The sequence below is a fragment of the Dermochelys coriacea genome, chromosome 11, assembly GCF_009764565.3.
Source record: "Dermochelys coriacea isolate rDerCor1 chromosome 11, rDerCor1.pri.v4, whole genome shotgun sequence".
NCBI classification, from domain to species: domain Eukaryota; kingdom Metazoa; phylum Chordata; order Testudines; family Dermochelyidae; genus Dermochelys; species Dermochelys coriacea.
This window is the reverse complement of record NC_050078.2, coordinates 38,814,105-38,828,503: the sequence shown is the minus strand read 5'-3', so window position 1 is coordinate 38,828,503 and position 14,399 is coordinate 38,814,105. Positions and strand designations below refer to the sequence as shown.

Genomic DNA, 14,399 nt, shown 5'->3' with positions numbered 1-14,399 from the left:
CTGGAATGATAAAAGTGCTTCCTGTACTCCACCTAGGGTTGCCAACTTTCTATTCGCACAAAACCAAACATCCTTCCCCCACTACACTCCTCCTCCAAGGCCCCGCCCCTTCTGTGAGGCCCCACACCCGCTCACTTCATCCCTCCTCCCTGTCACTCACTCTCCCCACCCTCACTCACTCATTTTCACTGGGCTGGCTTAGGGGGCTGGAGTGTGGGAGGGGGTGAGGGCTCCAGCTGGGGGTGCAAGCTCTGGGGTGGGGCCAGAAATGAGGAGGTCAGAGTGTGGGAATGGACATCAGGTTTGGACAGAGGGTTGGGGTGCAGGAGGGTGTGAGAGCTCTGGATGGGGGTGCAGACTCTGGGGTGGGGTCAGAGTGGTTTGGGGTGCAGGAGGGTGCTCTGGTCTGGGATCGAGGGGTTCAGAGGGTGGGAGGGGAATCTGGCCTGGCACAGGGGGTTGGGGTGCAGGGCGGGGAGTGAGGGGTCCAACTGGGGGTGCAGGCTCTGGGGTGGGGCTGGAGATGAGGGGTTTGGGGTGAAGGATGGTACTCCAGGCTGGGACCGAGAGTTCAGGAGGACGGGAGGGAGATCAGAGCTGAGGCGAGGGCAAGGGGTTAGGGCCTGGGAGGGGGTCAGGGGTGCAGGCTCCCAGCGGTGCTTATCTCAAGCAGATCCCAGAAGCAGTGGCATGTCCCCGCTCCAGCTCCTATGTGGAGGCACAGCCAGGTGGCTCTGCATGCTGCCCCATCCGCAGGCGCTGCCTCTGCAGCTCCCATTGGCTGCAGTTCCCAGCCAGTCGGAGCTACAGGGGCAGCTCTTGTGGTGGGGGCAGCATTTGAAACACCCTAGCTGCCCCTATGCGTAGGAGCCAGAGGGGCGACATGCCAGCTGCTTTCCAGGAGCCTGCCAGCCCCACTTCACAGCGCCGCCAACTGGACAGTCAATGGCCCAGTCAGTGGTACTGACCAGAGCCACCAGGATCCCTTTTTGACCAGGTGTTCCGGTTGAAAACTGGACACCTGGTCACCCTAGCTCCACCCAGTCCCCTCTCAGTTTGCTTCAGCCATTCCTACCTCCAGGCCTTCTTACACACTACTCCCTATGCTTGGAAAGGCCTCCCAATCAATGGTTGACAAGCACCCTCCCTGTCTCTCTTCAAATCACTCTTAGTCCCTCCTCCCTTAACCTGTGAGGTCTAAGCACACACACCCCATCAAATACAACATCACTGTCTGTTCCTTGTGTTCATTGCACCACACCTGTGCATGCTATTAGGGTGCAATAATCTCTTCTGGGCCGTAGTTCCATGTGTATTTTAGTGCTATAGAATTAAATGTAAATCCAACTCTGCTATGTGAATAATAAAGAACCCTCACAGTATGTGACATGCTGATTACACTCAGTGCTGACAACATACCAAATTGGGTCCATTTTTCCTGTTCCATATCTCAGGAACCTATCTGCCACACCTTCAGCATTGTGACACAATTTAACTGCAGTCTCCCTCTCTTTGGCCTCCATGACTTTCACTTTGGCTCCCCTACAATCTATTCAAAGCGTAGTGGCTAACTCCTCTTCAGCTATGTCCACACTACAAAGGTAAGTAATTATTATGGTGGTGCATATCCACACTACCCTCCTTGGGTTGGTCATGCACGTCCTCACCAGGAATAGTTTCGCCAACCTAAGAGGGGCAGTGTGGGGAGCAGCTCCTTATCAGGAGCCTGGCTGCCCCCCTCTCTGCCCGGGGCTTCTCGCCTCCCCGTTCCCTGCCAGGAGTTAGGAAGCACTGTCAATGTCAAGGCTCAGGGGGGAGCAGGCAGGGGGTGCCGCCCTGCCTTCTCACCCCAGCTTCCAGCCGGGAGTGGGGTCCAGCCACCCAGGCTTCTCGCCCTGGCTCCCAGCCATCCAGTGGCAGCTGGGGTCTAGCTGCCTGGCCAACAGTTGATGTATTTAATGAAGTGTCTGCACAGATATAGAGTCATCCTAACCACACTGACATAAGCCTTATGCCTCTCATGGAGGTGGAGTTATTATGACGGTGTTGTAAGGCCTTACATCAGCAGGAGGAAGGCTGTAGTGGAGACACTGACATAATTAGGTTGACGTCAGCTGCCTTATGTTGACCTAACCATGTAGTGTACACCAGCCCTTCTTCACTTCCTGCTAAGGGCACGTCACTCCTACCCTTGAGCCATTTCACTGCCTGAGGCTCCTTCCACATCCCAATGGAATGCCTCATCCTCAGCTGTAAGGCTCTTTCCCAATCTGCTCCTGCCAACATCTCAGAACTTGTTTTCCTTGTGAACAGTGTTCATCCTCAAATGCCCTTTGTTTCCTTTCTTGGCTCCACACCTATGACTCCACACTCTCAGGCCTAGATTCCTGGGAGAGGCTACTCTCTTTCAGTGCATCAGGGTAATTTGTTCTCCTCCTTCAAATCCCAGTCGGTGTGTTGAGCTATTAGTTTGCCACAACCTTTCACGGCGGAGCATGCTAGTGACACTCACACATCCAGTCACTCCTACACTTCTAAAGCAGAAGCTGTAGCAGTTAATGAACCAGAAAATGACAACTCAAATGGTCACAACCCAAAATGCTCCATGTGCAGAATATTGACTTAAGTTTGCACAGGAACATACAAACTGCCATACGGGATCAGGCCAGAGGCTGATTTAATCTAGCACCCTCTTTCTGACAGTGTCCACTGTGCTGCAGAGGAAGGTGCAAGAAACTCCTCAGAAGACAGATGTGGCATAATCTGCCCCATAATCTTAATCCCTAAAAATTAGAAATTGGTTTGTGCATGAAACCCAAGGTTTCATCTCCCTTCCAATATTATTGTTAACTAGTTCTTGAGTATTTGCTCTCCACACAATATTAAGAATATAAGTAGTAACATGGACACTTCTGGGTTCTGAAAAAACTGTGTATATTAACTATGATAAACCCAACACTGAATATTCTTGTTATCCATATCAACATCCAATCCCTCTTTGCATCTTGTTAAGTTATCAGCCTCAATAACAGCAAGAAACAATGATTTTCCCAGTCTAATTATGGCTTATGTGACAAAGCATTTCCTTTTTTATCAGTTTTGAATTTTTCACCTTGGTTTCATTGAATGTCCCGCTGTGGTTGTGGAATGAAAAGGCTAGTCCTTGGTATTTTATTGTTTTTTCCCCCCCTCGCACTAATGATGTTTGTTATTAAATCTGATCTTTAAATATTCAGGGTAAATAGGCCAAATCCCCTGAGATGGGATATTAGATGGATGGGATCTGAGTTACCCAGGAAAGAATTTTCTGTAGTATCTGGCTGGTGAATCTTGCCCATATGCTCAGGGTTTAGCTGATCGCCATATTTGGGGTCGGGAAGGAATTTTCCTCCAGGGCAGATTGGAGAGGCCCTGGAGGTTTTTCGCCTTCCTCTGTAGCATGGGGCGTGGTTGACTTGAGGGAGGCTTCTCTGCTCCTTGAAGTCTTTGAACCATGATTTAAGGACTTCAATAGCTCAGACATGGGTGAGGTTTTTCATAGGAGTGGGTGAGATTCTGTGGCCTGCGCTGTGCAAGAGGTAGGATTAGATAATCAGAATGGTCCCTTCTGACCTTAGTATCTATGAATCTATGAATCAACTGATATCTCAAACAATTCATAGAGTTCAAAGCCACAAGAAACCATTAAATCACCATGTCCTCTGGTTTGATCCTTTCTCCTTAGATAGGGCAGGCTTGGATGAATGTAATATAATTGATTTCAGGATGTGATGAAAAGCTAAAAGAATGAGAGACAGGACAGGAAGAAAGAAGGGGGTGGGCACAAAGCAACACAAAGGGGGAAAAGAAACAGGACAGCATTTTACATGCCTTTGTGGTGCAGGCAATTAAATATCCCCACTGACAGACTGAGGATTGGATGTCATGATAATGTGACAACTTTCAACACTCACAGGTGAAAACAAAGTTTCTTAAATAGCAGCAAGGCCAGCTGTCCTTCCTCTTGGGGAGAAAGTCCCTTAACCTAGTCTTCTTCTTCTGAATTGAGGTCGAGGAAGCCAAGATGAGTCAAGATGAGCAGCACTGCTGGCAGGTAGGGGGATGAGCTCCGGGGGGCGGGGGAGGGGGGGAGGGAGTTGGTGTCAGGGAAGATGATTCTTCTTTTTTTCAGTCTCTTTTTAAGAACCCCAAAAGGGGTAAAAGTTAACAGGATATTTTATCCTCATTATTTTGTCCACCAATTAAATCCATTTTTGTAAGGCCAGTCTTGGCACTGGTAACTTTATGCCCACATTTTCTTGTTTACAAAGTATGGTCTCACCACAATGCTTCACTTATATCCATTGGCCATTTTTGTTTAAACTAATTCAATTTTTCTATCTGGTTTTCTTGCACCTATTCATAATCTTTATTTATTTTGTCCTACTCCTGTAAAACTAGCACCATTTATTCCATCTAAATTAATACAGTACACCCCCTTTGTATAGGCAGGTTCCCTACTTCACCAACAGCACACAGACCTCAATTTACCTGTCCAAATGCCCCTCCCCAGGGGGTTTGGTTGTTTGTGAGTTATCAATACAACATAAACCTCAGCGCAAACTTATTCCCTGCATTTAGTTGCCAACACCACTTCTCTCCAGAACCTCCTCTGCCCCATAAAAAAAGGTCTCTCACACCTTTTATAACCTAGTTACAGCTAACTGGACCCACCTGCCAGCTTGACTTGGCAGCAATAACTTCTTTACGCAACATTTTAGCACCTGAGCCTATGATGATCAAACAAAAGAGCCCAGCATTCCTACGAAGGGGCTTAGTCTGTCACTTCCCCTCTTCAGAGGCAGCTGTCCACTTTAGAGAGGCTCCAGGGTCAGCCATGGCTGCAGAAGTCTTTTGACAGGTCATTCCAATGGAGTGAGGCCAGAACAGGGGTAGAGGCACACTGCTTCATACCAGCTGCAGAACTTGTGGGCTGGACCCTCATCTTCTTCCACAGGGGAAGGATTGGAGGGAATATCCTCCTCCTCTCCAGAAAGGATGGGAAACTCCTTGAGGATCTTTCAGAGTTGCCTCCCCAGTACCTAGCTACTACACAGAGAGACTACAGTCTGCCCAGTGTTAACCAGTGCTGCATTTTAGCTAGGAGACCATTTCTCTGTGTCAGAAACCGAGATGTGGGCTCGTCTGTCTGACTAGTTAGAACCAGAGTCAGAACTAAAAGGTCAGAGCTGGAATCAGAAGCTGAATAAGGGAGCGGAGCTGGAGCAAGGCTGGGAACAAGGCAGGTATAGAAGCAATCACAGATCTGGGCACCATCACTGAGCAGCCAGCTACCTCTTCCTGCTGCTGCTGGCTTTAAGAACACACCTCCTGGTTCCCTTCAGCCAATCAAGCAGTTCTGCTGTAGCTCACCTGCATTCATTAGACAGCCTAGGAGGGTGGGGGTGGGGGGAGAAAGAGAGAGCATGTGCACGCGCTAATCCCAGACTCAGCTGCTGGCCTTCATTCCTGACACTGTGCACTGCAATCCCCTTTGGGGGAGCTCTAGCATCCCCCAGGTACACCTTCAAAGAATTCAGATCTAGCCTCAGAGCTAAATCCAGAGGAGAGATGTAAGCCGGAGATGGTAGGCAGACAGTACCTGCTCTTGGTTCTGAATTTGGCCATCAGCCTCCCAGATGCTGAAATAAGGCCCACCTCTTGCAGATGGGGGAAGGAAGAGCTCATTGTGAGGTTGGTCATGAAGTGAGATGTCTCAACAGGAGCCAATCAGGAAAGTGGAACAGAAGCAGAGTCCAATAGGGATTCAGAAAGGGAAGGAGGAGCAGAGCCTGGATGCATAATCATTTCACCTGTAGCTTGTAGTCACTATGGTGGTGTCCATGATTACTCAGAGCCAAGAAGTAGACACAAGTCTGCTTCATTCCATGTCCCAGTTCTAACAGCTCAGCACTGCTTAACATGGGCCTTTTGCATAGTATAACTGGTTCCAACTAGCTCTTACCAAAGCCTCTTAAAAGTACAGTTCCCCACAAATAAACTAAAACTAAAACTGTTCCACTTGCAATAATGGCCCAATTTCTCCCCTATGTATGCACTCAGAATGCACAGTGACAGCCACTTATCCCACATCTAGCAACATTTTCTTTACAAATCACTTTCCCTTATTCTTTCTGCTTATGAAACACTAGTCTTCCACTGTGGTAGATGAAGTGTTTCAAAATTTATATTAATGTATCAGAGACTTATAAAGAGCTATAATGCCACGTTCTGTTGCTTGCAAATCAAAGCTCATGGAATCAAACAGAATTGTAATGCAGTTGCTTCCTATTACATCATAGCTGACTAAGCAACAAGGCATAACAGGGGATGGGAGTTTTAAAGCAGCTCTGACTGGAGAGAACATATTGGTCAGTTGAAACGCTGGCTTCCCAAGTCACAGTACCTTCAGCAACTTCAGAAAAACTGGGGAGTAAAGTTTAGGCAGCTTACTTTTGTAACTCTTGTACTTGCTACAATGCTAAGGCTCCCGCAGTGTTTAAAGCCTGCAGTATAAGCCTTTGGAGGGTTGGCAGGACTTCAGAGTGCCCCTACAAGATTAGTCTGGAGGACCACAAATCCAACTCATTATGATCCATGCCATGAATATTTCTTGTTGTGTACTTTTAGGTCCTCATGCTGTGTTGCCCAAAACAAGTTTGGGTCTGTAAGAACTGCAGCTATGCCATGTTTCTAAATGGGTCTTTTAACCCACTTTTTATGAGGACGTCTATGAAGCTACTATGATATATGGAGAATTGGGCCATTTTGGAAAAGTTGGCTTTTCAGCTGAATAAATTCCACGCACCCCAACATCCCCCCACTCCCCAACACACACATATTTTGGGTGCCTTGAGTGGGCCAGGGCTATTCAAAATTCAGGTCTGGGAGCTTATTGCCTTCCGTTTTTCTGCTACTGCATTAATGTATCTTACACACGAGTTCCAATGCCTTTTGTCAGGACTCCCACTTCCACATATCAGAGTTCTCAACATCCAAAGCAGCTGTCTCCATTTTTCCCCAATTTAGGTTCTTGTATGTGGAATTATCCTGCTATTCAAGGAAAGTGGAGAGAACATCAGGTCACAAACTACCATAAAAATTCACATGAAGGGTCTGACAAACAGTTCTTCTTACTATAATATTTCACTTGGAAAAAAGAAAGATATACAATTCAAAAAACAGCAAAGAAGGAGTAGCAACCATAATTTGCTTTCTTGAGGAGAGTGCCTGAGGATGGATAAATTCTGGCCATGCATGTTCCACCTAGGAGAGAGAGAGCCCCTTTTCCTTCTCCTGCATCCACAGTACATGTATGCACCCATTGGTAACCCATCTTCTTTCAGAGACAGGTGAAAAGGCCCACTGCTCTTCATTCTTTTACATTTCAATTTTTTCACTCTCACACTGCCATTTGTCCGCATGCCTTTGACCATGGATATTCCAGCCATTCCTTCTAGGCAGTACAAACCTCTCCAACAAAAAGTGCACTTGCCTATTACACTTCAATGGGCACAAATCAAGGATTGGAATGACCTAGCCGATCACCGGTCCAGATAACACCAGGAGAATGACACACTCACCTCATATGAAGCTGTTCCATCCCTCTAATAATTTTTGTTGCTCTTCTCTTTACCTTTTCCAGTTCTAATATCTCTTTTTTGAGCTGTGGTGACCAGAACTGTATGCAGTATTCAAGGTGTGGACATACCCGGGGTTTATATAGACAATGGATTTTCCTCCTGTGATGTTATCTGATTAAAATATGACCATATAGATCATTGTTGCAACTACTGTTATATATTTGAAGCAAATATTGTACAAAGGTTGTCGAGTGAGGTGTCTATGAAAAGGTTCTGATTTGCTGATTATGATTATGCTGTCTGTATGCATGTATCATTTTTGCATGTGAAGTTATAAGCATTGGTTCTATACTTGAATTTCAAATGTTTGCTCCTGTGGGAATGCCCACAAAGTAATTAGCCAGCACATCTTGGAGGAACTATTCCAGTTGAGTAGCCCATCAAAAGATCATTTAACTGACAGTGGACCATGGGAGATGCCTATCTACACTTAATGAAATTTCCTGCTGTGACTAGGTAAAATGCCTGGACATGTGACTTGCCCATGTGACTCCAAACTCCATCTTGTTGTTAATTTTCCACAGTAAGAACAATGGGATGCCCTCCACAGGGCAAAAGCTATAAAAGGCCCTCGAAAGACCTCCATTTTGTCTTCAATCCTGCTTCTTACCTCTGTAGGAACTTTGCTACAAACTGAAGCTCTGAACAATGGACTGAATGACCCATCCAAACTGTGGATGTACTGTAGAGACTTGACTTAAACCAGCAGTTCATTCCATCACTGCTACAAGCCTGAACCAAGAACTTTGCCATTACCATATGTAATTGATTCCTTTAACCAATTTCAACTCTCACTTTTCTTTCTTTCATTCATTTTATGAATAAATCTTCAGATTTTCAAATACTAAAGGATTGGAATCAGTGTGATTTTTGGGTAAGATCTAAGTTATATATTGACCTGAGCGTGTGGCTGGTCCTTTGAGATCAGAAGAACCTATTATTTGATGAGACTGGTTGTAAAGAACCACTCATCTCTGAATCCAGTGTTTGTGGTGATATAAAAACTGGAATGCCTGAGGAAACTGCCTTCATGTTTTCTTGTTAGCCAGTGTGGTGAAACAGGAGTTTAATTTTGTGGCTGGTTTGGTATATCTTATAAAAGTTTTGGGTTGTGTTTGCCCTATTTCTCAGCAGTTGGTCCTGAATTTCACATTCTCAGTTATGACCCACTAAGGCATGGTTACACCTCCTCAGGGCATAGTTTCAAAAGAGCTGATTGGAAGTGGGTCATTTGTATTCCCCTTACCCCCAAGTACTTCCTAGTAAATCCACTTCATACATATTAGTCCCAAAAGCCCTCTGAAGTTCATAAAAGAATTGCATTAACTAGAGAAGTTACATACACACAATTTCCTAACACATACACAGTTGCATTTTTAATACAATGGACCGCAAAGATATTAAATCTAATTCAGTAAAGTTCATTCAGAATAGTGCAGGAAATGATTAGTCTGTCACAGACCCTTCCAGGTTTCTTTGTATACCACGTACACACAAAACAGAGCACGAGGGTCTAATCCAGGGGTGAGCAAATTGTATGTAGGGCCGGGGCAAGGGATTGGGGTGTGGGAGGGGGTGCAGAGTGCAGGAGGGGGCTCAGGGCAGGAGTGCAGGAGGGGTGTGGACTACGGGAGGGAGCTCAAGGCGGGGTTTGGGGTGCAGAAGGTGTGCAGGGTGCGATATGGGGCTCAGGGTAGGGAGTTGGGGTGCATGGGGGTGCAGGGGGCTCAGGGCAGGGGTTGGGGTGCAGGAGGGGTACAAGGTGCAGGCAGGGGGCTTAGGGTAGGGAGTTGGGGGGCAGGGTGCAGGAGGGGTTTGGGGTCCGGCCCGGCGCCACTTACCTAAAGTGGCTCCAGGGTGGCAGCAGCATGCACCGGGGCCAGGGCAGACTCCCTGCCTGCCTGCCCTGGCCCCACACAGTGCCACTCCGGGAAGCGGCAGGCAGCACGTCCCTGTGCAGCCCCTAGGGGAGGGCAGGGACACAGGGCTCCGAGCACTGCCCTTGCCACACCTCCAGATACCTCCCCCAAAGCTCCCATTGGCCACGGTTCCCCGTTCCTGGCCAATGGGAGCTGCAGGGGGTGGTGCTTAGAGGCAAGGACAACGCAAAGAGCCCCCTGCGCCCCCCCACCCGGGGCCCCAGGAATGTGGTGGTCTAATCCAATTCATGTTGAAATCAAGGGAAGTAATTTGGAAGGCTCTTAGTGGAAACTGGGTCAGACCTTCAAATGAGGGAAAAGGAACAACAGAGAACAGCAGCAGTCCAGAAAGTCAGGATGGAAGAAGATCCCAAGCCTACTTAGCATGTACAGCAATTCCCCATAAACTCTCTACCCTTAAATCACTGGACTCATTACGTGAGGAAAGGACCAATGTCTGTGGCTTTTCGTTCCAAAACAAATTCCCACAAAGCAACAAAAGAAGAGGCAGCATTAATTTTGCATGTTCACTTGGCTTCAGCTAATACAATCAGGTTTATTAAACGCTTAAGCATGCTGGAGAATCGCAAAAGAGCTTAGGTTAACGTTATTGGATGCCCTTCACACTTACTGCACAAAACCTCAATGCTAACTCTCACGCACAAGTTGTAAGTGATCGGCTTATTGATGACACAACCGATCTACCTGTCAATACCTAATCATCATTGGCCACTTTTTACTCCAAATTTGCTAATTTTTCTGGTCGGGGAAATACTCCAGGTGCCCCAATGTAGATGGATATGCATTGAACCAGACAACAAATGAATGACTGATATTGGGAAGGGAGAATCTACAGTGATTTGGCACGTGATTCAAATGAAAGTCCAACAACTCTATCCCTATTAAATAGATGGGCCAAAAACTGGACATGCCACTTTGCAACCTGGTTACCATTTGATGCTATATATTGCATCATTTCTGATATCACTGACAATGCTAGCATGGTAAAAGATTCCTGGGCATTCTGAATGCTGGAAGAGTATATCCTCACACTACGTGTACGTGTCTGGCCAATTTCTGCCCTCGGATAACACAGGCAACAGCCACTTGGAATCACATGCAGACAAAAATTGACCCATACTCAGTACTCTGCTGAGCCTCTATTCAACTGTTAATATTTACCACAGATGTCATCTTGCTCCTTTTGGAGCTGCATGCATTATTATTGCTATTAAATATTTATATTGCATGAGTGCCCAATGACTCTTGGATGAAACTGGCACTTAATTTTGTTGGATTAGATTAACTGTCTTGCTGTTACATTACATCATGGTCTCATTTTTGCACTTTTTACTGAGAATTTGTTAAAAAAAAAATTAAGTCACTTCTCCCCCAAAGAAGATGTATCTCATTACTGCACTTTTTTCCCCAGCAGCATTGTCCATGCTGCAGACACCTTTTGCCCAACATAGCTCAAATTCAGCACCAATTACCCACAGTGAAATCAATGTATCTGCATAAGCTGTAAGTCAGTGATGAACCTGCCCCAAAATGAGTACTCTACAAGTATCTTTCTGTGTTGAATTCAGCTGCAAACTCTTCAGTGATTCCCTTCCACTTGCAGAATGAAGAACCAAATTCCACTCAGTTACACTGGTTCAAGCCCAGCAGTGCAAAAAAAGAGTAAAATTTGACCCAAGATATGGAAACATACATCAAAGTACCAAAAATACAATGTACAAACAATAGCAAAGGTCTAGAAAGCTGTTAAGATCCCTGTCCTTTCCCAGGTGCTAAGGGGACAGTATACCAATTACAATCCCCGGGGAAAATTAACTGAAGTCATCAACAACAAAATGTGATTCTTCTGCAAATTAAAATGATTAAGATCACCAGCTTCTGCCATCAAAAAGATCCAGAATCTTACCCTGGTATTATTAAATATTAAAACAATGGATTTTAGCTATAAATGTGAAGGAAACAAATTAAGAACTCTGATGATTAAGGGCCTCTGTTTATCTAACAGGCAATTGCACTGGCACAATTTGTCATGTTTTATATGACAAATCATTCCAGCTCTCCGAGCTTAGATGGCCAATCTGCTTAACAGAAACACCTCCGGACTTTCACCCCTCATTCAGTCCTGGTCTCAATATAAATAAAAGGCTGCTATTAGTGTACCACATTTGTGTTTGTTTTCAGAATAAATGTCCAGATGAATCAACTATTATTTTTAAGAGCCAGATTCTGACCCATCCTGCAAAGGAATGAATGATAAAGCAGGGTTGAGGAAACCCTAAATATAAAATACAGAGGAGAAACATGCAACGACAATAAGGTCTGCTGAACAAGCAAAACCCTGCTGACACTGATTCGCAGTATTTTAAAATCACCTAAGGATTCTCAAGAGCCTCTAACATTTTATTCTGAACTCCAGACTAGGTTTTTCTACTTCTGCTGACATCTGTTACCTAACAGCTTTCCCCCAGCTAATAGGATGCACAAGTGGATTCTTGAGCCAGCAATAATCTAACTGGTGGGCCAGAAAAGGTGTCCTGGAAATTGTATGCCCAATATTTCTTTCCTGCTGCCACAGTGCTTGTCACATCTCCCGACCCAGAGGGAGTAAATCTTGCCTCAAACGTGTGATCTTCCATGTCTAGAGAGCAACATGTTACCTTGGTACCACTGGGCTGGTTCTTGGAATGAATCAGAAGAAAGCAACAGAATAATGTTCTCCCTTCACATTCATTCTAAGGTAAAGATCTATCACTTAGTTCCTTTTAAGAAAAAAATTGCTAATATTTTAAGTAGATTTAATTTTCAAGGCTCTTTCAGTACAGATTAAGCATTCAAACGTAATTCAAGCATAATACAGAATGGAAATGTAATTTAGATTCTAAAAACAATGGGGTTCTATCTATCAAAGGTTCAATATCAGAAGATTTGGTTTTAAAGTGAACAGGCATCAAGAAAGATTTCCTAAAAGTAAACTCAAGTACATTGTGGAATAACCTCCCAAAGGAAGTGGTGGGGGCTTAAATTACTCAGTTATTAAATCTGGATCAGAAAAAGTGCTACAAAATGATAGAACAGGAAACCATCCTGCACCGATAACAGGGATGGGCTAGATGACCCAATAGGTCTTTATGTCCACCTCCCCATCTCTAACTTCTTTCAAATTATTTTGCTTCAAAACTGTGATATAAAGATGAATATCTCATAGCTACAAATAAGTTTTTCAAGTGATTTCGCCCCAAAGAACCAGCCTATCATGCCCAAAACTTTGCATCATCAGTCTCGTTTCCCTTTCTGTGTTCTAGTGTCTCTAAACTTCCCACAGTTTAATTTACATGCATTATTTCAACAACATTCTAAAGCAGGGGTGGGCAAACTTTTTGGCTTAAGGGCTGCATCGGGTTTTAGAAGTTGTATGGAGGGCTGGTTGGGGAGGCTGTGCCTCCCCCAACAGCCAGGCATGGCCTGGCTCCTGCCCCCTATCCAACCCCCCCTGCTTCTCATCCCCTGATGACCCCCCCGGGCCTCCTGCCCCCTATCCAATCCCCCCCACGCACGCTACCTGGAGCGCCAGTGGCTGGCGGCGCGACTGCACCAGAACAGGCAGCCGGGTCACCTGGCTGGAGCCAGCCACGCACCACGCAGCAGAGAGCTCTGGGTCAGGCTGGGCTCTGCAGCTGCACAGCCCCAGGAGCTCACAGCCCCGCTGGCCAGAGTGTTGCGCCAGCGGCGCAGTGAGCTGAGGCTGCGTGGGAGGGGGAACAGCAGGGGCCGGGCAGAACGGTCCCACGGGCCGTAGTTTGCCCACCTCTGTTCTAAAGGATCCTTTCAGTCTATTCTTGCTCCTGTGCTCTTCAAGTGCCCATCTATCTGATTTCCTTTGAGAAAAGATGATTCTCTCAGTTCAAGGATAAATTAATTCCTTCATTTTAGGGAGAAACATTGCAACCGGGGCACTTAAAGGAAGCATACGATAAAACATGCAAGAAAGAACACAGCTCCTTACATGCTCTCACAGAACTTTGTAAGAGTGCTGGGCTTTTCCTGGTTGCGTCTTTGTCGAAACCAACGCTGAATACTGCGTACATCCCAGTCCAGCTGCTTGGAGAGGCCTTCCAGTCTCTTCTCATCTGGATGCTACAGAACAAAAAGTGATCAAATGACTGCAGATGCATTTTAGCTTCATAACCAATATCATAATATTGTTTTAAATTTAGACACCCCCCCCCCAAGTCTGGTCAGAAAGAACTCAATCCTACTGTACAACTAGGACTTACGGGCTCTACCCTAGCTCTCTTTCAGCCTCATTGACAACTGGAAGTAAGGAAAAGTGTCTTCATACAAACACCTGATGATGGTTGTATAATCAAATACGTACTCTACTAAAAGGGGCTAAGGCAATGCAGCTACACAGAGAAGTTTTAAAAGCTACTGGAGAAAACAGGAGGTTTCAAATCGACTTGGCAGAATTCAATTTATATACATTTATATTTATATATATATCAGTTTGATGAGTAATATTAATATTTATTTTTAAGCTTTTTCTTCTATTTTTCATCTCTTTAAATTTTCACAGCTGCACAAAATTAAAGGCGAGTCAGACAAGGGAGTGATCAATTATTTAATGACAGTCGATGTTGAGATTCAAAAAGTCAAAGTTTTATAATCGTTAAAAACACAAATTGTCAACACCACATCCGAATATACAAAATAAATATCCTGAAATCAAACTCTGTTAGGTTCTCAGGCAGCATTTTTCTTACGTTTGATGATTATCAGT

General features: G+C 45.4%; 1 protein-coding gene across 2 annotated transcripts in view; it reads right to left on the bottom strand.

Annotated features, from left to right (window-relative positions):
- Positions 1 to 14,399, bottom strand: part of CERS6 (ceramide synthase 6) — a 220,160-nt gene that overhangs the window by 133,314 nt on the left and 72,447 nt on the right. For both annotated transcript variants that reach the window (XM_038422621.2, XM_038422622.2), the window contains exon 3: positions 13,626 to 13,756. In XM_038422621.2, coding sequence (XP_038278549.1) covers positions 13,626 to 13,756 — 131 coding nt within the window. The remainder of the gene's footprint in view (positions 1 to 13,625; positions 13,757 to 14,399) is intronic.